The sequence below is a fragment of the Delphinapterus leucas genome, chromosome 19, assembly GCF_059928025.1.
Source record: "Delphinapterus leucas isolate spDelLeu-1000000601 "Yukka" chromosome 19, BTC_Dleu_Yukka2, whole genome shotgun sequence".
Classification (NCBI taxonomy): Eukaryota; Metazoa; Chordata; class Mammalia; order Artiodactyla; family Monodontidae; genus Delphinapterus; species Delphinapterus leucas.
Genome location: NC_143147.1, coordinates 8,326,493 through 8,348,496, shown reverse-complemented (window position 1 = coordinate 8,348,496; position 22,004 = coordinate 8,326,493). Strand labels below are relative to the sequence as shown.

General features: G+C 39.2%; 1 protein-coding gene across 11 annotated transcripts in view; it reads left to right on the top strand.

Annotated features, from left to right (window-relative positions):
• The window catches only part of AKAP10 (A-kinase anchoring protein 10), a 67,450-nt gene that overhangs the window by 8,784 nt on the left and 36,662 nt on the right, over positions 1-22,004 (top strand). For 8 of the 11 annotated variants that reach the window (XR_002642906.3, XR_016388833.1, XR_016388834.1 and 5 more), the window contains exons 3-6: positions 4,345-4,527; positions 7,011-7,550; positions 17,255-17,353; positions 21,555-21,639. Coding sequence is in view for 7 of the 11 variants with exons in the window: in XM_022560993.3 (XP_022416701.1) it covers positions 4,345-4,527; positions 7,011-7,550; positions 17,255-17,353; positions 21,555-21,639 (907 nt within the window). In the remaining 4 variants the exon portion in view is untranslated. The remainder of the gene's footprint in view (positions 1-4,344; positions 4,528-7,010; positions 7,551-17,254; positions 17,354-21,554; positions 21,640-22,004) is intronic. The other 3 variants (XM_089900266.1, XM_089900265.1, XM_022560994.3) reach the window with 2 other exon arrangements.

The window sequence follows — 22,004 nt, the reverse complement described above, 5'->3', positions numbered from 1 at the left end:
GCCTACCTAACTCCTCAATCTGTCCCAGGCTAAAACACTCCATGCTTGTACTCTATTTATGACAGCACATAGTCTGTGCTCACATTCACTGCCTTAACTTTATTATTATTTTTATTTATTTATTATTTTTTTTGTGGTACGCGGGCCTCTCACTGTTGCGGCCTCTCCCGCTGCGGAGCACAGGCTCTGGATGCGCAGGCTCAGCGGCCATGGCTCACGGGCCCAGCCACTCCGCGGCATGTGGGATCTTCCCAGACCGGGGCACGAACTCGCGTCCTCTGCATCGGCAGGCGGACTCTCAACCACTGCGCCACCAGGGAAGCCCCACTGCCTTAACTTTAGAATAACACAGACGCAGCAGGGAAACAGGCCCTCAAGAAGTTTGCAGTCTGATTAGAAGGACAGACTCAGACCCAGAACAGTAGCAAATAAACCAAAATCATAATAACTATGGTTTATTGAGCACCTGTTCTGTTCTAGGTGTTAGACAAAAATTGTGGCTGTAACAGTGTACAAAAAAGACTTGGATCCAGATCCTGCCCTCGGTGAACTTACAAATTGGTGGTAGGAAGAGGAGCATGAATCAGATGGCTTGGGCTCAATCAGCAGTGGTGGAGATAAAGAGACCTGGACAGAGCCGTGTGGGAGGTGGAATAGGTAGAGCTTTGTTCTCGATTAGGTATGAGGGCGAGGAAGCTAAGCCTGGCGCCCAGCTTTCTGGCAGGCCTAACACTGTGGCTGGTGGAGAACCACACTGGGCCAGTACCTGTTCCTTTTTGCTATGGTGGCTGGGAGGTGCTCTTGAGACGTCCATTTACGCACGTTATCTTAACCACAATAATTCTACAGTCCAAGTAACCAGATAAAAGAGTGATTTTCTATAGTCTAGCAGACCGAGGTTGAAATCCTGCCTGTTGAAATGCCTCTTTACTACCTTGTTGACTTAGGGCAAAGCACTTAACTTTGTTCTGTTTGTGTATTCATCTCCAAAATGAGGAAAATACTGGTCTTGCAGCATTGTTGTGAGAGATAAATGAAACAATGTACCCCAAAAAAAGTACATCAAGAAACCAGTACAGGGCTTCCCTGGTGGCGCAGTGGTTAAGAACCCACCTGCCAATGCAGAGGACATGGGTTCGAGCCCTGGTCCGGGAAGATCCCACGTGCTGCGGAGCATCTAAGCCCGTGCGCCACAACTACTGAGCCTGCGCTCTAGAGCCCGTGAGCTACAACTGCCGAGCCCATGTGCTGCAACTACTGAAGCCTGCACGCCTAGAGCCTGTGCTCCGCAACAAGGGAAGCCCCCCTCTCCACAACTAGAGGAGAGGCCTGCCTACTGCAACAAGAGTAGCCCCCCCTCTCCACAACTAGAGGAAGCCCACGTGCAGCAACGAAGACCCAACGCAGCCAAAAATAAATAAATTTATTAAAAAAAGAAAGAAAGAAAGAAAAGAAACCAGTACAGTGCCTTGTACATAGTAGGTTTTATATTGGTAGCTATTACCATCTAGTTTTAACAGAGTAGGCCCTTGATATGTTGGATTAGTTGTTAGTTATTAGTATTACAGGGAGTTCAGAGGAATTTGAGATCAGCAGATGGTTTCTGGAGCATAGGGAAGCCTTTATAGAAATGAGAATGTGTATGAAATTTGAATGATAAGGATTTGAATGAAAGAGTCAATTCTTCCTCTTTCCCTTACCAGCCCAGCTTCTTATTTCTTTGAGTATATACTGGGCAGAAGGACCTTCAGCCTACTAAAAGGAAATTTTTAAGATAGATTGAGGTCAGATTGTAGAGGGTCTTAAAGACCAGAAAAGAGTTGAGACAGAGAAAACAGGGAACCACAATGGGCTTTTGAGCAGGATGTTGATGCTTTACATATGGCATTTATAGAGGTTAGTCTGAAAGAGTCATGTAGGATGGAGACCCTAGAAGTGCTTTGCTGTGATACAAGAAGGCCTGTACTAAGGGTGTGGTGTTGAAAATAAACAGGTCAGTATCTTGAAGGAAAAGTCAACAGATCTTAACATGTAAACAGGTGTAGTGAGAAGAGTGGGTCCAAGCTCTTGAGCTTTAAGCGACTGGTGGATTGACAGAGATAGGGAAATGAGAGGAGAATTAGTCTGGAAGAAGATGTTTTAAGTTTGACGTTTGGAAAAATTGGTCTTGAGATGGTAAAGATGACAAATGAGAGGTTGGTTAGTAGCAAATAATTAGAGCCACAGGCTGGACGCTGAGCTCAGAGGTCAGCCTGAGATCGGGTCAGGGTCCCCTCTGCCTCCAGCTCTGCAGGGGTGAGCCCTTGGAGCTGGCGCTGGGAGGGCCCGAATCAAGCGCACGTGTGAGACTTTCCCCTTGAATCAGCCAGAGTTACAGTTAACTCTGTTTTGTCTATTTTAGATAACAATTTAGATTTTACATATCTGTTTTAGCTAAAGTTTTATCTATTTTACAGACATATCAAGGTCCCACTTAAGTTTATTTGGGTGGGGGGAGCTTACAGCTAAAAAAAAAGCTTGGAAAAGATTGCTCTAGTAATAACTGAAGGTTTGAGAATAAATGTGCCTTCCAGCAGAAAGAGTAAAAGAAGAACAGAGAACCTTGGGAAGCAGAGGAGTGGTGGATGCCATGTCTGGCCCCGTGGGCGCTGATATGTGCATTAAAGAGAAGGAGAGGGAGGAGCTCTTGGGAGAGGAGAAGGGGGAAGAGTACGGGACCGCGAGGCCTGGGGGTGGGATGCTAAGAGGGCGAGTGTGAGAGAGGTGGCTCTAACAGAATTAAGAAAGAGAGAAGAAGGCTTGCACAGATGAGTTAGTATTATTTCACATCGTCATACACGTCTAATTAGGAAACAATCAGAAAGTCTCACTGTTCTTGATGCAGGGTATTTGTAGCTTGTCTGTACAAAAAAACTAGATATTATTGTTTATAAACCTACCAAAATGATTCTGCTCCCTTCAATTTATCATAAAAATAAAAACAAAAAACAACTTCTTTCTAAAATTGAAAAAATCATTTGAAGACAACTCCATTGCATAATTCTCCGAGCTCTTATTGAATGACTGATAAATACATATGCCTAAGATAAACATTCTCATCTGCTTTATCCTGTAAACACATCTCCCAGTAATAGGCTGAATTACAGTACTATGCATTCTTCATAGGAGGCATTACGCGGTGTCACTCACATTCTGTGTCCGGGAACCGTTGGCTAAGATTGAGAGCACTTATCTGTTGACCAGTTTATCATAAATTGACCGCTCGGTAAAGTAAGTGGTGCTAGTAGACAGAAGTTTAGTCATCTGAGAGTATTTATATTGAGGGTGTGGAATGCTCAGTGACCTGTATGTTTCTAGCCTTCTTGCTATAGCAATGCACAAAACCAAAACTTCTTAAAAACCTTTCATGAGAGTCTTTGATATTTGTGTAGAATAAATGGGATAGGTGGAATGTTAATTCAGCTGTAGCAACAAGTTCATAGGGTTACTTTGACCGTATTATAATATGGAGTTGATGATTTCCTACTAACACATTGGTGACTAACCTCTTTATTCTGAAGTCAAAAGGATGATATTAATATTTTTTCAGACTACTGAAGCAAATATGTGAATTTTTAAGTATGCTTCATCTTTAGGCAGCTTGAACTTTGATCAGTTTTTATTAGACGGTGGAATTTTGTTACTCAATTAAAAAGTAAAATAAGTATCCTGAAGAGTATTTTTCTAATTTTTTTCCTGTAAGCTTTTATTTTGGAATTTTAATTTTGTTCCTTCAGCAAGCAAGTATTAAGGAATTGAAAAGGGTCCATGTTTCAGAATGTTTGCTGCCTTTGGTACTTTCTGTCTTCAGTAGAGTTCTCAAAGAGAACTCAAAGAAAGATCTCTTTTTTTTTTTTTTGCGGTACGCGGACCTCTCACTTTTGCCGCCTCTCCTGTTGCGGAGCACAGGCTCCGGACGCGCAGGCTCAGAGGCCATGGCTCACAGGCCCAGCCGCTCCGCGGCATGTGGGATCTTCCCGGACCGGGGCACCGGGGCACGAACCCGCGTCCCCTGCATCGGCAGGCGGACTCTCAACCACTGCGCCACCAGGGAAGCCCAATCTCTCTTTTAAGTTACATTTTTGGCACAGTATTTTGAGAATTACAAATAATATTAGGACATTTCTTTCCAATTTTCTGCTGCTTGGTTAATTTACCATTTCCCCAAGTATTTTTGTTGAGTGTATGTACTTAAGAGAGGTGTTACAAAATCTAATTTTTCAAGTTCCCTTAAAGCCCTCTTAGGAGACAGTTTTAGACTATCAAATTGTGTTTAATTTTTAACAATTTTTTGAAAAATTATAGCTTCAATATCCGTACATTCCCCACAAAAAAGCACTAAAAATCATGCCTTGCTGGAGGCTGCAGGACCAAGTCACGTTGCAATCAATGCCATTTCTGCCAACATGGACTCCTTTTCAAGTAGTAGGACGGCAACACTTAAGAAGCAGCCCAGCCACATGGAGGCCGCTCATTTTGGTGACCTGGGTAAGTGACTTTGAGTTTTTGTTAACTTCCTAGGAGGAGGAAATGAGTATAATATGTGAAATTCCTGCCAAAGGATACCGAACTGTGTAATTGGATGGGACTTTGAAAAAAATGTTTTAACTGAAATAACAGCTATAAGTGTAATTAATGGATGACTCCATGTTGTGTTTCTATAAATATAAAAAGCAGGCCCGGTAGAAAAATGGGCCATTTCCAGAAAAAGAAATACATTTGGCCACTAAATATATGAAAAGGATGCCTCACTGCAGTAATACTAGTGAAATGCAAATTAAAATAATGAGTTAATGTTCCCCCTAACACACTGGCAAATGTTTAAAGTTTGATAATTGGGATGTTAATGTAGATGCAGAGAAATAGCCACTTCTGTATAGTGGAAGTATAAATTGGTAAAGATTTTTTGGAAGGCAGTTTGCAAGTATTTATCGAAAGGTAAAGTATAAGATGTAGCCCTCAGATATGCTCCCATATGTGCACAAAAATATATGTACAAGTATGTATGAGGCTATTCATTGCAGTAATGTTTATGATAGCAAAAAATTAGGAACAACATACAAATATCCATTAATAGAGAAGTAATCCAATTGTGATATACCCATACTCTGGAATACTGTGTAGCTATATGAAAGCCTTCAGAAGACATTGAGAAATGTCTAAGATATGTTAAAGTGAAAAAAGGTGGTCACATAGTGGTATGTACAGTAGGATCTCTGTTATGTTAAAATAATTCCTCCCTCTCCCCGCAAAAAAAGAAAAGACGTGCAGGAGATCCTTGTTTTCTGAATATTTGTTGCCCAAATTTCTGTACTTATAAAAATTGTTTGTCAGTTTATCATAAATTGAAAAAAGTCTGTGAATGGATCGACTTTACTAAAATTAGTCCCTCTTCTGATACCTCTCTCTGCTTAACGTTTGTGTGTATTCAGAGCTGAGGTGTCGGAGTCTTTGTGGGTCACCCTCAGCAGTGCACTGCAGATGACATTTGTGTTGGTCACAAAGTAAACTTGTAAGTCACTGGGTTACTCGTGTGTCTGGTGGGAATGTCAAATGGTAGAGCTGCTCCGGAAAACAGTTTGGCGGCTTCTTACAAAGCTAATCATGCAGTTACCATACGACCCAGCCATTGCAGTTTTAGGCATTTATCCCAGAGAAATGGAAACCTATGTCCACAAAAAACCTGTACACCAGTGTTCATAGCAGCTTAAAAGCCAAAAACTGGATGTCCTTCAACAGGCGAGCGGTAAACAAACCGGTACATTCATACCACAGAACACTGCTCAGCAGTAAAAAAAAAAGAACAAGCTCTTGATACACATAACAGCTTGGGCGAATCTCAAGGGGATTATGCTGAGAGAGAAGTGTTTCTCCGTTCTGGGGATGGCGGAGAGGTAGAATGGGAGACAGAAGAGCGCTTGCCGTTGCCTGGGGTGGAGGAGGCAGCCGTGAGAGGCCGCATGAGGCACCTTTGTGTCACGGGGCTGTTCCGTGTCTTGGTGGTGTTTACACGAATCTACACATGGGACAGAATTGCATAGGACTAAATACACAAGTGAGTGCTGGTAAAATGGGGGAAATCTGAACACGGTTGATGGATTGTGTCAGCGTCAGTATCTTGGTGTGATATTGAACTGCAGTTTGAAAGGTGCTACCATAGGGGAAACTGGGTAGAGGTGCACAGGTTCTCTCTGTGTTACTTCTTCTACCTGCACATGAATCTGGCAGTATCTCAGAATTAGAAGTTTGATTTTAAAAAGTGCTTAAAGTCTACAATGGATCGGGATTTCCTGAAGTTCACGAAAGGAGGTGTTGGCAGAGATGGACTCGTTAACATTGACAGTAGGATAGTTAGCAAGGATGATGATACACGAAGTGCTTCAGAAGAAGCATCAAAGGATTAAGAAGAGCCCTTTTGAAAAACCGATGAAGCCCTCAGTGAATTTTATGAAAATGAGCCTCTTTATGTCATGCTGTGAAAGTTAAAATTTTTTTATTTTTTTCTTTATTCTGATAATCAGCTTGTGGTTATAATCATAACCTAAATTTAGTTAACTATAAAATAAACTTCTATTAAGTTTTATTAAGTTTGGTTTTATTTTTCAAGATAAAATCGCAGAGCTAGCTCTTTATTTTGTTATAAATAATGCTAAGAGTTCATAACATCTTTCTAGCTATATCCACACATCCACAATTTTTCCTCAGGATAAGTTCCTAGAAATGGAGTTACTGGATTGAAAATCCAAAGAGGTCTTGCCATTTTACATTCTCATCGTCCGTTTTGCTATGCCCTGGTTAGTGCTTGTTATTTTTTTAAAAAAACATTTTTCAGTTTGACAGGCAAAAATGTTATCTTCTATTAATTTGCTTTTCTGAGATTTTTAATGAGGTTGAGTTGTTTAAATATTTTTATTGTACGTTTTGGCGGTGGTTGTCTGTTACTGAACTGCTAACTCTTCTGCTTCTTTTAGGCAGATCTTGTCTGGACTACCAGACTCAAGAGACCAAATCAAGTCTTTCAAAGACCCTTGAACAAGTCTTGCATGACACTGTTGTCCTCCCTTATTTCATTCAATTCATGGAACTTCGGAGAATGGAGCATTTGGTTAAGTTTTGGTTAGAGGCTGAAAGTTTTCACTCTACAACTTGGTCCCGAATAAGAGCACACAGTCTGAACACGGTGAAGCAGAGCTCACTGGCTGAACCTGTCTCTCCTTCTAAAAAGCACGAAACTACAGCAGCTTTTGTAACCGACTCTCTTGACAAGAGATTGGAGGATTCTAGCTCAGCCCAGTTGGAAGGAATTGACCTGAATAATAGAACTAGCAACACTCAGAATCACTTGCTGCTTTCCCAGGAATGTGACAGTGCCCATTCTCTCCACCTGGAAACGGCCAGAACAGGAGCTCATCGAGGTTCCGTGGAAACCCAGGAATCCTCCAGACTTATAGTAGCCAGTAGAAATAGTCCCTCTTCTCCACTAAAGGAATTATCAGGAAAATTAATGAAAAGTAAGTGTGTGATTTTTGTCTCTCTTTATCCTGTTTTGTTGTGTATTTTTAAAAAATTTTTTTGAATCTGTTTACAAAGTGAAACTTGAGATGGGGAATAAAAGGGTTGGAATAGTTTTCTCCCACACTCACTTGCAGATCTGGGAGTATTTGGGTAGTGCCCTGGAGTAGGGTCAGTGTATGAAAAAGGAACAGAAGGGCTGTCCACAGTGATTGGATCCTCTAAGAAAGACGTTGGCAGAATTAACAAATGAAGGAGGGTCAGGGGTCATGCTGCTTTTTCCCTTCCACAGATTTTGAAATCAGATCCTTACCCAGATAGGCTGATTTCGGCCCTGCCGCAGTCTTAGTTTTGTTACTATTTTACTGTAGTTTGCAGATAAAATTATTTTTTAATTGCCAGCAGGTGACATTAATTGAGTTCTGTGCTAGGGGTGTACTTGGATTTCATGGAATAATCACAGCATCCCTGTGAGGTAGGCAGTTACCCCGTTTTACATGTGAGAAAGCCATGGTTTAGGCAGGTGGAGGAGACTTCCGGGGTCACACAGCAGGTGGGAGCTGGGATTAAAACCCTGGCATCTCAACAACAGCACCTCTTTCTCTTTTCTGTTAGTTTGGAAATTACAGGCTCTTCACTTTTCAGTTATCACCTCCTGGAATTCTGATTAGACAGCTTCCAATCCATGCTTGTCCTCTTCTCTTTTATCTTTTCTCAGGGGTCTAGATGATTTCTGGATTTTCCTTGTGTGTTTTTTTCTTTTCTCTTTTCTACGAAGACTTTATGAGGGCAGTTTTAAGGTCCACAGTGTAATTGAGGGGAAGGTACAGAAATTTCCTGTATGCCCTTCTGCCCCCGCACTTGCGTCGCCTCCCCCACTGTGAATATCCTCCACCAGAGTGGAGCACTTGTTGGCATCAGTGAACCTGCCTGGGCACGTCGTAATTACCCAAAGTCCGTAGTTTACTTTAGGGTTCACTCCTGGTATTGTATGTTCTCTGGGTTGGGCAAATGTATAACGACATGTAACTGTCATTATGGTGTCATACAGAACATTTTCACTGCCCTAAAAATCCTCTGTGCTCTACCTGTTCATCTCTGTATACCTGCTGATTTGACCCTGGCAACCACTGATCTTTTTCCTGTCTCCACAGTTTTGCGTTTTCCAGAATGTCGTGTAGTTAGAATCATACATAGTAGCCTTTTCAGATTGTTGGTGACTTCTTCAGATCTTTTAGTTCATTGATTCTCTCTTAAAATGGGTCTAATCTGCTATTGAGTCAGTCTTTAACATGTTATCTTAATCTAAAAGTTAGTGAATTTTTCATTTCTAGAAGTTTTGTTTCTTCAGGTTTGCCTGGTCGTTTTTTAGTTTCTTAGTCCTTTAGCCCTCCATCCCACTTTTGAGCCTACTTTTTATTTATTTAAATTTATTAAACATATATTCATTATCTGAGAAGCCCAATATCCCAGTTTTTGTGTATTTGAATCAGCATTTATTTGTTTCTTCAGATTCACACTTGGTAGCCTGTGGTTTTAACGGGTTTTGGCTGTGAATATATATCTTTGGATTTTTATCTTTGGTAATTCTTTGAGGACTCTGTGATTAAATTGCGTTATTGCAGAGTGTATTTACATTTGCTTTTTTAAAAAAATTTATTTATTTAATTCATTTATTTTTGGCTGCATTAGGTCTTCGTTGCTGCGCGCAGGCTTTCTCCAGTTGCAGTGAGCAGGGGCTCCTCTTGCTTGAGGTGCACGGGCTTCTCATTTGCGGTGGCTTCTCTTGTTGCGGAGCATGGGCTCTAGGCACGCGGGCGTCAGTAGTTGTGGCACGTGGGTTCAGTAGTTGTGGCTCGCAGGCTCTAGAGCACAGGCTCAGTAGTTGTGGCATGCGGTCTTAGTTGCTCCGCGGCATGTGGGATCTTCCTGGACCAGGGCTCGAACCCGTGTCCCTGCACTGGCAGGTGGATTCTTAACTACTGCGCCACCAGGGAAGCCCCTGCATTTGCTTTTGCCATACTTCTGGGGCCAGCTTCATTACTATCCCATTATCACTTAAAACTGAATTTTTGTCTTGGGTTTTCCAGGCCTTAAACTCTTAAGGCCTTCTGCCTGGTTTTGGTCTAATCTACCCTGTTTGGGCCCTGGGCAGCTGCCCTTGAAAGTGCAAGCCTCAAGTCTCTTGGAGTTGGTGGTTTTTCTCAGGTGAATGCCCTCTCTCTTGTACTTTTGCCCATCTTGATTTGTACTGACTCCTACAGGTCCACAATTCCTTGTCTGCAGTCCAGAAATCCAGAAAGCTTTGCCTATCACAAGTTGTTTTTTAAATGAACAAAACTTGACCTGAAGGGATGTGAGCTTATTGCAGAGTCATGAATGCGATCGTCTCACATGCTGCTGGGGTATTAAAACGGTATATATAGGGACTTCCCTGGGAGTCCAGTGGTTACAACTTTGGAAGCACTATTGTAACAAATTCAATAAAGACTTAAAATTTTTTTTTAAATGGTATATATAAACACAGTGCGTTACCTCTGTAAAAACCTCAAATTCCGAATGCTAAAATATTAGTGGTCCCAAAGCTTTCATATAAGGAGCCTGCTTGTACTTGTTTCTGTTTCTCACTATTTCCCACAACCTCTGATGTAGTTTTCAAAAGCATTTTGGGAGAATTCAGTATTAGGAAGTGTTTCTTTGAACATCTAGTGAGGCCTGTTTCTGGAAATGAAAGTCCAAAGTCTGTTTCTTTGATTGTAATACACTTTATTGTTTTTGGAAACTGTCTTTGTTTTGGTGTTAATTTATTTCAATAGCAGTGGAGTAATTAAAAGAGTACTAGTTTTTCATCTTTTTGTTATTTAAATATTTTGCATGCAGTGAATTTGACACCTTTTGATGTGTATTTGAGTTTTAACACATGCATAGATTCCTGTAACTGTCATCTGTTAACTTTAATAATATAATAGCCAGTCATTTTACCAGCAGAAGCAAGTTTACTTGGAAATAGCCAGAAGAATTGCAGTTTGAGATATGCGAATTGTGGTGGACCATAGGCAAATCCAGAGAAGGGGAGCTTGCTTTTTTTTATATGGAAAGGCTAGGGCGCCGGTAGTAATCGGAGACCATCAGAGGAAGCTGGGGGGTCCAAAGTGTGGAGCCTTCTCATTGGTTGGGCTGCTACAGTGTCTGATTGGCTAGGCTGCCCTGGGGCAGAGAAAAGTTTTCTTCTTCCTGCTGGATGATAGAATAGACAACACCTTCGCGTTGAGACATAGGTGCTGGTCTCTTCCTGTTTGGGGTAATGAGGATGCCTCGCGGGGTGTGAGAGCTCACCCTATAGGCCTGTCCCCACTCCAACTTTAGCTGAGGTTTCTTTAACTCCACACATCACAATCAAGATGAAGAACAGTTCTGTCGCCTTTGTAGTTAAACCCTCTATCCCAGCAGTTGACAACCACTGATCTATTTGTCTCTTTTTTTTTTTTTTTTGCCTTTTCTGGAGTGCCATATAAGTGAATTTATATAGTATGTAGGCTTTGAGACTGGCGTCTTTCACTTAGCATAATGGCTTTGAAGTTTACCCATGTTGTTTCTGTCATTGCTTTCTATAGCTAAGTTCCGCTGGATGGATGTTCTATCCATCCACCTGCTGAACCACGTTTGGATTGTTTCCAGCTTTTGATTATGAATAAAGCTGCTTTAAACATTTCTGTACAGGTTTTTGTGTGGACAAAAGTTTTTATTTCTCTGGAGAAATACCTAGTAGTGGATTTATGTGTTAAATGTGTGTCTAATTATATGAGAAACTGCCAGACTGTTTTGTAGAGTGGCTGCACCATTTTGCATTCCCAGCAGCAATATATGAGAGTTCTAGTTGCTTTATTTCCTTGCCAGCGCTTGATGTAATCAACTTTTTGTTTATTTGAGGGGTTTTTTAGCCATTCTGATAGATGTGTGGTGGTATCTCATTGTGGTTTTACTTTGCATTTCCCTAATGTCTGAGGATGTTGAATGTTTTTTCATGTGCATATTTGCCGTCTGTATCTTTGGTAAATTGTTCCAGTCTTTCCCAATATTTTATTGTTGAATTTTGAGGTTCTTTATATGATCTGGTTATAAGACTTTTATTGGCTCTGTGACTTGCAAATGTTTTCTCCCAGTTTATAGCCTTGACTTTTCATTCTCTTAACAGTATCTTTCAGAGACCAAAAGGACTTTTTTGATTAAGTCCAATTTATCAACTTTTTTCCTTTATGGATTGTGCTTTTGGAGTCATACATAAGAGCTCTTTGCCTAATCAAAGGTCATGAAGATTTTCTCCTGTGAGATATAAGCTGTGGTGGTTAGGTCAAGTTTTTGTTTTTTTTTTGCGGCACACGGGCTTCTCACTGTTGTGGCCTCTCCCGTTGCGGAGCACAGGCTTCGGACGCACAGGCTCAGCGGCCATGGCTCACGGGCCCAGCCGCTCCGCGACATGTGGGATCTTCCCAGGCCGGGGCACGAACCTGTGTCCCCTGCATCGGCAGGCGGACTCTCAACCACTGTGCCACCAAGGAAGCCCTTAGGTCAAGTGTTGTTTTTTTTTCTTTTCACATATGGATCATTCCATACATTATTAGTTAAAGACTACTCTTATGCCATTGAATTGCCTTTGTACCGTGGCCATATTTGTGTAGGTCTATTTCTGGACTCTCTGTTCTGTTCCATTGGTGTATATGTCTGTTCCTTTACCTGTACCACACTGTCTTGATTTTTATAGCTTTGTAGTGAGTCTTAAGATTGGATAGTTTGAGTCCTCCAAGTTTGTTCTTTTTCAAAATTGTTTTTTCTATTCTAAGTCCCCCCCCTGCCCCCGATATAAATTTTAGAATAATCTTGTCAATATCTACAAGAAACCGTGCTGGGATTTTTATTGGAGTCGCGTTCAGCCTATAGGTCAGTTTGGGGAGAATTTATGTCTTAACTGTATTGAGCCGTAAAATCCACAGATATGATGTGTGTCTTCATTTACTTGGGTCTTTGATTTCTTTCCTCCACATTGTATAGTTTTCAGCATACAGATCCTTAATGTGTTTTGTTATTTGGTGCTATTGTGAATAGTATGATTAAAAATTTTTTGTTTCTAGTGTTTTTCATTGCTAGTACACAGAAATATCAATATGATTGACTTTTATATGTTGACCTTCTATTCTGTGGCCTTATCACTCACTTGTTATTTCTAGGAGCTTTTGTGTAGGTTGCTTGAGTTTCTTGTCTTGTTCGTGATCTTAGAAAGTATTCAGTCTTTCACCATAAAGTGTGAGGTTAGCTGTGGGTTTTTGTAAATACCCTTTATCAGGTTGAAGTTCCCTTCTCTTAATAGTTTACTGAGAGTTGTTGCTGTTTGAATCATGAATGGTGTTGAATTTTGTCAAATGTTTTTCCTGTGTCATTTGATATGACAATGTGGTTTTCCTTCTCTGGTCTGTTAATATGATGGATTACATTGATTTCTTTTTTTTTTTAATATTGAATAAGCTTGCATTCCCAGGATAAGCCTCATTTGGTTATGGTGTATTAGTCTTTTTATATGTTGCTGGACTTGATATTCTAATATTTTGTTGAGCATTTTTGCATCCGTTTAGATGGATATTGGTCTGTAGTCTTCTTATACTGCTTTTGTCTAGTTTTGGCATCAGTGTAATTCTGGCCCCATAAAATGCGGTGTCATTTCGTGGAAAACAGCTGAGAGTATTTGTTGCCCAGTGGTAAAATTTAAGTTTACAAGTGAAACTTAGAATTTGGAAAACTTCTATTCACCACCGTGTGCTCTAACAGCTTTATAGAGTGTTCTGATAAGATCATTGTGATATTAATGATGTGATTTTTTTTTATACCGTATGATGCAGTGCATCAACATTTGTAAGATCTTCATAAGTCAGCAAACCAGTATTTTCTACAATATTTGAAAATATATGATGTTATAAAATCAATCATGAGTAAAAGACTCTTTAAACATGGGAGATAGACCAATAGATATTAATGTAACAGAATACAACAAGTTCATTACATGGTTTCAGATTCCACCTTCTAGTTAACCTTTAAGAAACTACCACTTTTCAAGTTTTGGTATAGTATCAAAGAAGAATATATCCACAGTTATCTCAGAAAGCTATTAAAATACTCCTTTTCCCAATTACACATCTCTGAGGCCAGCTATTCTTGATATAAATAAAAGAAAACCATTTCTTTATTCATAACACTTCTGACACCAAATATGTGGGTTTCCCACATTAAGCAAGTCTCTAATTCTCTGTGGACAGTAACTGGGTACCCTATAGTTTAATTCATTCTGACACTACCCGGAGTTATTGCAGACGCCCCCAGGTTAAGGGCTCAGTCCAGAAGACTGTCCCCCCACTTCAGATGCCAGTCACAGGTCCCAAGTTGTCACCTGTACTTCTGGCCAACCAGCTATAAATCAGGGGTTCCCAGTACCCCTTCCTCTTTCAATAATTTGCGACAACAGCTCAGAGAACTCAGGGAAACACTTTATGTTTATTAGTCTATTATAAAGGATATCGTAAAGGATAGAAATGAACCGCCACATGAAGGGGTACATAAGTCAAGGTCCAGAAGGGTCCCAAGTGCAGGAGCTTCTGTCTGTGGGGTTGGGGTGCATCACCCTTCCGGGACATGGATACATTTGCCAACCCAGAAGCTCTCTGAACCACTTCATTTAGGGGTTTTATGGTTCTGTCACGTGGGCCCAGTTGAGTAAATCACAGGCCATTGGTGATTAGCTTGATGGTCCCTAACCCCTCCACCCTCCCCAGAGGTTGGGGAGTGGGGCTGAAGTTCCGTGGTTGCTTCTTTGGCAACCAGCCCCACTCTGCAAGAGTCACCTCATTACCATAAACTTTTCCCCTGGTTGAAATCAGAGGCTTATTATAAATAACAAAAGATGCTCCTCTGGCCCCTGCCACTCAGGAAATTGCAAGGGTTTTAGGAGCTCTGTGCCAGGAACCAGGACAAAGACTATACATACATATACACACATGTACACACACATACATACTATATATATATACACACACATACATACACATACATACTATATACACACATACACACTATATATACACACATACTATATATATACACACATACATACTATATATATACACTCACACTATATATACACACACACATACTATATATATACACACACATACATACTATATATATACACAAACATACTATATACACATACTATATATATATACTCACACATACTATATATATACACACACACATACATACTATATATATACATACACACACACATACTGTATATACACACACACATACTGTATATATATACACACACACATCCTATATATACACACACATACTATGTATATACACACATACATACTATATACATACATACATACTATATATACACACATACATACTATATACACACATACTATATATACACACATACTATATATATACACACACATACACACATACATACTATATATATACACACACATACTATATATATACACACATACGCACTATATATACACACATACTATATATACACACACACATACTATATACACACATACATACTATATATACACATACATACTATATATATACACACATACATACTATATACACACATACATACATACTATATATATATACACACATACACACATACATACTATACACACACATACTATATATATATATAAAACACATACATACTATATATATACACACATACTATATATATACACGCACATACACACACATACTATATATATATACACAGACACTATATATACACACATACATACTATATATACACACATACATACTATATACACATACATACTATATACACACGTACATACTATATATACACATACATACTATATATATATACACACATACTATATACACACACTATATATATACACACATACACACATACTATATAGATACGTACTATATACACACATACTATATATATATACTCTTACACACATACTATATATATACACACACATACATACTATATATATACACACATACTATATATATGCACACACACATACTATATATATATGCACACACATACACATACTGTATATATACACACAATGCATACTATATATACACACACATACATACTGTATACATACATACATACTATATATATACACACATACTATATACACACATATACTATATAGACACACATACTATATATATACACACACATACATACATACTATATATACAGACACACACATACTATATATACACACATACATACTATATATATACACACATACTATATATACACACATACTATATATATACACAGACACACATACATACTATATACACACATATACATACTATATATATACACACACATACATACTATATACATACATATATACTATATATATACACACATACTATATGTATACACACATACTATATATACACACACATATATATACACACACATACTATATATATATACACACATACACACATACTATATATACACACACATACTATATATATATACACATACATACTATATATAGACACATACTATATATATATACACAGACATACTATATATATACACAGACATACACATACTATATACACACATATGCATACTATATATATACACACATACATACTATATGTATACACACATACATACTATATACACACACATACTACACACACATACATACTATATATACACATATACATACTATATATATACACACACATACATACATACATACTATATATATACACACATACATACTATATATATACACACACACACATACATACATTTCTTCTCATATCATGAGAGCACAGTATATTTCAACTAAAACAAAGATGCACAACAGATTGAATGCCAAAGCAGATTTGAGAATCTAACAGTTTGTTATCAAGAGGAATAGAGATGCAAAAATGTAAATTGATGCCCTCTTCTCATTAATTTTTTTCAGTTTGGGAAACAGTTATTTTCTGTAAAAAATAGTATTTATGTTAACTTTTAACAGATTTAATATTGTTAATTTAAACAATAATTTTTTCTCATTTTAATTTTTAATACCTTACTATCTATAGATAAAACTCACATAAACAAAAGCTCTTTAGGGTCCTCAGTAATTTTTAAGATTTCAAAGTCCCAAGACTAGGAAATTTGAGATTCACTGTTTTAACGTTCCAGGGTTGTTGAAGGTCAAATGAATGTGTTCATGAATATGAAATTTGGTAGAATATGTAAAATGTAGATTTAAAAATGATCTTTGAGCTCCCGCTATGTAAGTCCTTCAGGTCAGGACTTTGGAGAGGAGAGATGGAAAGAGGACGTGTACAGTGATTGCGGTTACTCATCAGCTTGTGAGCTGAGGCGAGGAGGGCCGCGCGGTCACATGTATCTCCTCTGCTCCAAGAACCAAGCAGTGCAGAAGCAACGTTACCATGGAGGCTGTTTTGTCCTAAGTATATTTACAAAGATATTTATTTGTAATAAAAGATATGTTTGTGTGTGTGTGCCTGGGCGCACGGCAAACAAACCTTGCTATTCATGAATATGGTCCGTTACTGGTCCAAGTTGCTTTTTGATTTTTGAAGTTGTCCCCTTCTTACCTTGCAGGTATAGAACAAGATGCAGTAAATACTTTTACCAAATATATATCTCCAGATGCTGCTAAACCAATACCAATTACAGAAGCAATGAGAAATGACATCGTAGGTAAGCAGTGCTTGAAGCTATGGCACCCAAAAAAAAAAAAATTTGGTTATTATTAAGAGAATTTTTCATGAACATGTAATTCAACATATACTTTCCTTGTCTGTTTTCAGGCTACTTTATTATATCTGATTGTAGCTCACTTCAAAAGTTTCCCTCTTACTTGTTGGACCCAAATTATGAGATTTTTGACTTGAATAATAGTAGCACATGTTTACTGAGTACTTGCTGTGTTCCAGACAATATTCTAAGCATTTCCCATTGACAAACTCATTCAATCTTCTAAAGAACTTTGCAGCATAAATACAGTTATTATTTTATAAGTGAGGAAGCACAGAGAAGGTAAGTAATTTGCCCAAGGTGACAGCTCAGACACGGCAGTTAGGACTTGAAACCAGACCCCTACATGGTAACTAGTATGCTATTCGGCAGTGTTTTTCAAACTCTGGATTAGGACCAGTCTCCTCATAGGTCCTCACCCCCCTGCCAAAAAAGACTAGACTGGAAAAATCAAAGTGCTTCACAGTAATAAGGGCAAATACACACCACTTCAGAACATTGTTTCCATCATATGTACATATATATACTGAGTCACATAAATAGATTTTTCTGTAGGTCATAATAAAAATGTTTGAAAGCTTTGACTGTTGTGTCAGAAGGACTTCAGGTACACCTGTAACCACAGATACAAGTGGTTGATTTATTCATTCAACAGATATTTATTATACTCTCATCAAATCCTAGCACTAAGTTTTGAGTTTTTAATACAAAAATTAAGTGTTTTTGATTTCTGAACGAAAGCCTATTATTCTGCTCCTAGCAGAGTCGACCCAGCCTGGGGCTCTTTCGGTCTCTCCTCGTTATTGGGGACAGCAGAGCCCCTCCCGGTCTCAGCTGAGCCTCTTGAACTGGCCGCATACTTCCAGGGCACACCTGCTGTCTGCCGCAGGCTGCCGGGTGCTGCCCCCATTGTTTCCTTTTTCTTCCTCTGCAGACGCCTGTGACACATGGGTCTTGTGGCTGTTGGTGGCTGTCCCCGTCTGCTTGTATTTTGGAGTTTTCACCCAGTTTTGTTGCAGATGTTGTCTTGGGATTTTGGTTTTTCTATGTAGTTCCTCTATTTCTATCTGAAAATTTGTTGCTACCATCTTTTAGACTTTCCTAGACCAATTGTGCCTAATAATAATTGTTAGGTGTCCGAACAGATTAGCATTTGACTATTTGAGGAATTGGTTGGCTAGTAATTCCACTGGGTGTTTGTACCAATTGGTAACTAAACTGTCTGGGGTAGGTGGGAAAAGGAGAGAGTTTTGAGTCAGAAATTTTAAAATGAAGTGTCACTGCAGTTCTAATTTTCCTTTCCTTAAACTTTATCAAATTAACGATGTAATCCCATGAGGGGAAAAATCTGAAGGATCAAGTTGATAACATTTAATGATCAAGAAGTTTCCATTCCAGTGTGTATTACTGTGCATTTTAAAATGTTAATTACCTCTGTGTCTTTAGACCACTCACTTTTCCTCTTTGGGCCTCATTCTTTTGAACCCTGCCCTAATTATTTGTCTCCTCTTCAAGCTGGAATATTTTAATATAGCTGTACTTCAAGTAGGTTATAGTTTGAAGAAGCCTCCACTTAAGCTTTTATTGTGTATCCTACCTGCCTGGTTTTGTTGTAGATGTTATCTCTGGGTTTTGGGTATTGCTATTTAATTTGTTTGTTTTTATGTGGGGAATTAGATTGACCTCAAAACTGTGCTTCCACTGCTTGTTCCATCTTCCACAAATCCTTGAAGTGGTGGAATTTTTAAAATATTGTGGAGGTACAGTTGACAGAACGTGCTGATGGTTTGGAAGGGAGTGGTGTGAGAGGAAAAAAGGAATCAAGCATGACTTCATTTTTTTTTAACAATATATTTTTTAGAAGTTTTATAGTTTTATTTTTATTGATTGATTGGTTGATTGCTGCGTTGGGTCTTCGTTGCTGCGCGCCAGCTCTCTAGTTGCGTCTAGCAGGGGCTACTCTTGGTTGTGGTGCGTGGGCTTCTCACTGTGGTGGCTTCTCTTGTAGAGCATGGGCTCTAGAGCGCAGGCTCAGTAGTTGTGGCGCACAGGCTTAGTTGCTCCGTGGCATTTGGGATCTTCCCGGACCAGGGCTCTAACCTGTGTCCCCTGCATTGGCAGGTGGATTCTCAACCACTGCCCCACCAGGGAAGCCCTGACTTCATTTTTTTAAAACCTGCATACCTGGGGGAGTATTTGTAAGGTGAAGAAGATGCAGGAGTAATGGCTGACAGAGAACATCGGGAGTTTGGGTTTCAGACATCCAAATGCTGAGCACCAAGTAGGCAGTTGGATGTTAACGTTAGGAGCTCGTGAGAGAGGTCCAGGTTGGAGATGTATGTTTGGAAGTGATCAGCCTATGGTTGGGTTTAGAGCCATGAAACTGAGTAACATCCCTGGGAGGAGTGTGGTGAGTGAGGACGCGAGGTCTGAGGACTGGGTGCTGTGGCAGGTCTAACATCTGGAAGAAACAGCCAGTAGTGGAGGCCTTCCTGCATCAGCTGTGTATCAAGAGAGTAGTTTTTTCTGGAAGCCAAGTGAAAAACTCATTCTGGGAGGAAGGGAGTGATCAAAGATGGCAATTTGCGCTGATAGGTTAAGTAAGGTGAATACCAGGAATGGGATGGACTTGGCAGTGGTGGGCATCTTAATTACAGTGGACCATTAGGGACAAAACTTAACTGGAGGCATCTTAAAAGCAAATAGGAGGAGCGGAGACAGCAAGTATGGCAACTGTTCGAGGCATTTTACTCAAAGGTGAGCTGGCAGGGGGTGTTAGTCAAGGGACAGTGGTTTGGGGTTTTGTTTTTAAGGTGACGTGTCACAGCATGTAAGGTGTATGACAGTATACAAACACATATATATGTATAACATACAAACAGTTCATAGCTGGTGAGAATGAGGCAGTAGGAGGAAGTTGATACAGTAGGGAGAGGGGGCAGTTGCTGTAGAAGAGGTGCCTTGAGGAGGTAAGAGAGGATGGGACCCGGTACTCCTAGAGTTTTCCAGATAGGAGCGAGGACAGTTCATCTGTAGTAGCAGGAGAGATTGCAGAGTCAGTGATGCGGGCAAGTTGGTAGAGGTGGTGGGAGTGGATGGAATTTGTTTTCTGATTGCTTGTTTTCCAAGTCATCAGCAAAGAGGGTAGAGAAAGAGGCGCTAAGACGTCTACAGAGAGAGGAGGTGTGCTGTAATGGACCAGGTAACTGTAGCACGATCCTTGGGTTTCATGAAGGTCCCACTAAGGTCCTGAACTTGAAGTGAAACCAGCCATCATGGTGGGGTTTTTCCAGCCATGTTTAAGAGCTAGCTAGTAAACAGCTTATTGATTTGTTGCAGTTTATCTAGGCAGTTCCTAATTTTAGCCCATTTTATGTTTTAAAATTTCTACCAAATAACATTTTGATAAACAGATAATTCTTTCACAAATCCGTAGTTCCTTAGGTTACAACCCTAGAGATAGAATTGCTGATTGCAAGGGTATGTTCATTTTTAAAGCTTATGCTAGAAACTGCCAGATTGCCCCCCATAAAAAGATACACCCATTTATATGCCCACTAACACAAGTGTCAGTTTTCCCATGCCCTTGCCCAAGCATATGTATCATTAGACAATTAAGCTTATGGATTGTTAAAACAATTTTGTGCCAAGCTACTAGACAGAAGGTGGTGTGCCTCCTCCTTCTAATCTATAATTATATTTACTTGGTTACTAGTGAGCACGCATATCTTTTTATATTGGCCATTTTATATTTGTTCTTTAGTGAATTTTTCTTCGTGTCCATTTTTCTTTCAAGACTTTCTTGTTAGTTTGTAAGAGCTCTTGATACATGAATGAAAATAATCTGTCATTCATAAACTGTCATATATGCTGCAAATTTTTTCCCCCAGTTTACCCTTTTATTTTGTTTTGGGGGTGTTTTAAGGTATAGAAGTTAATTTTATATTGTTGACTCTTGATTTGTGCTTTTGCATTTATGCTTAGAAAGACCTTCCCTACCTCAAAATCAGCTGTTCACCTGTATTTTCTCTTAATTCCATTTAAAACCTGCTCATCTTTACGCCTTTACAGGTACTTCCTACTTTGATTTACAAATGTGTATAGTTTGGACTTAGAGAAAAATTATTTACCATTTCTTTTACAGCAAAGATTTGTGGAGAAGATGGGCAGGTGGATCCCAACTGTTTTGTCTCAGCACAGTCCATAGTCTTCAGTGCAATGGAGCACGAGTACGTCGATTTCATATTTCCATGTTGTGCATTCTGGGTAGTTCGGGTTCAGCCTCAGGAATAACTAAAACCAAACTATCTTTGAGGATTTAAATATTTTGAATGTTTACAGGATCTTATAGACATTTCCTAAGACTATCTTGGGTAATGGTTTCTTTTAAATATAAATTACGTGAGTTCTATTAAAAATAAAACAGATTTTTATTTTTAATGTTAGTATTTCCTAAGTTAAAAGAATTTATTTTTAATTCCAAAGTCCTTAGGGGTGATTGTGACTGTAATGTGATATAGTAATTGGTTTATCCATTTAAACAATGCATGTCTTCAGGTGGATATCCTGATTTGTTAGTGCATGCTTTAAGCTT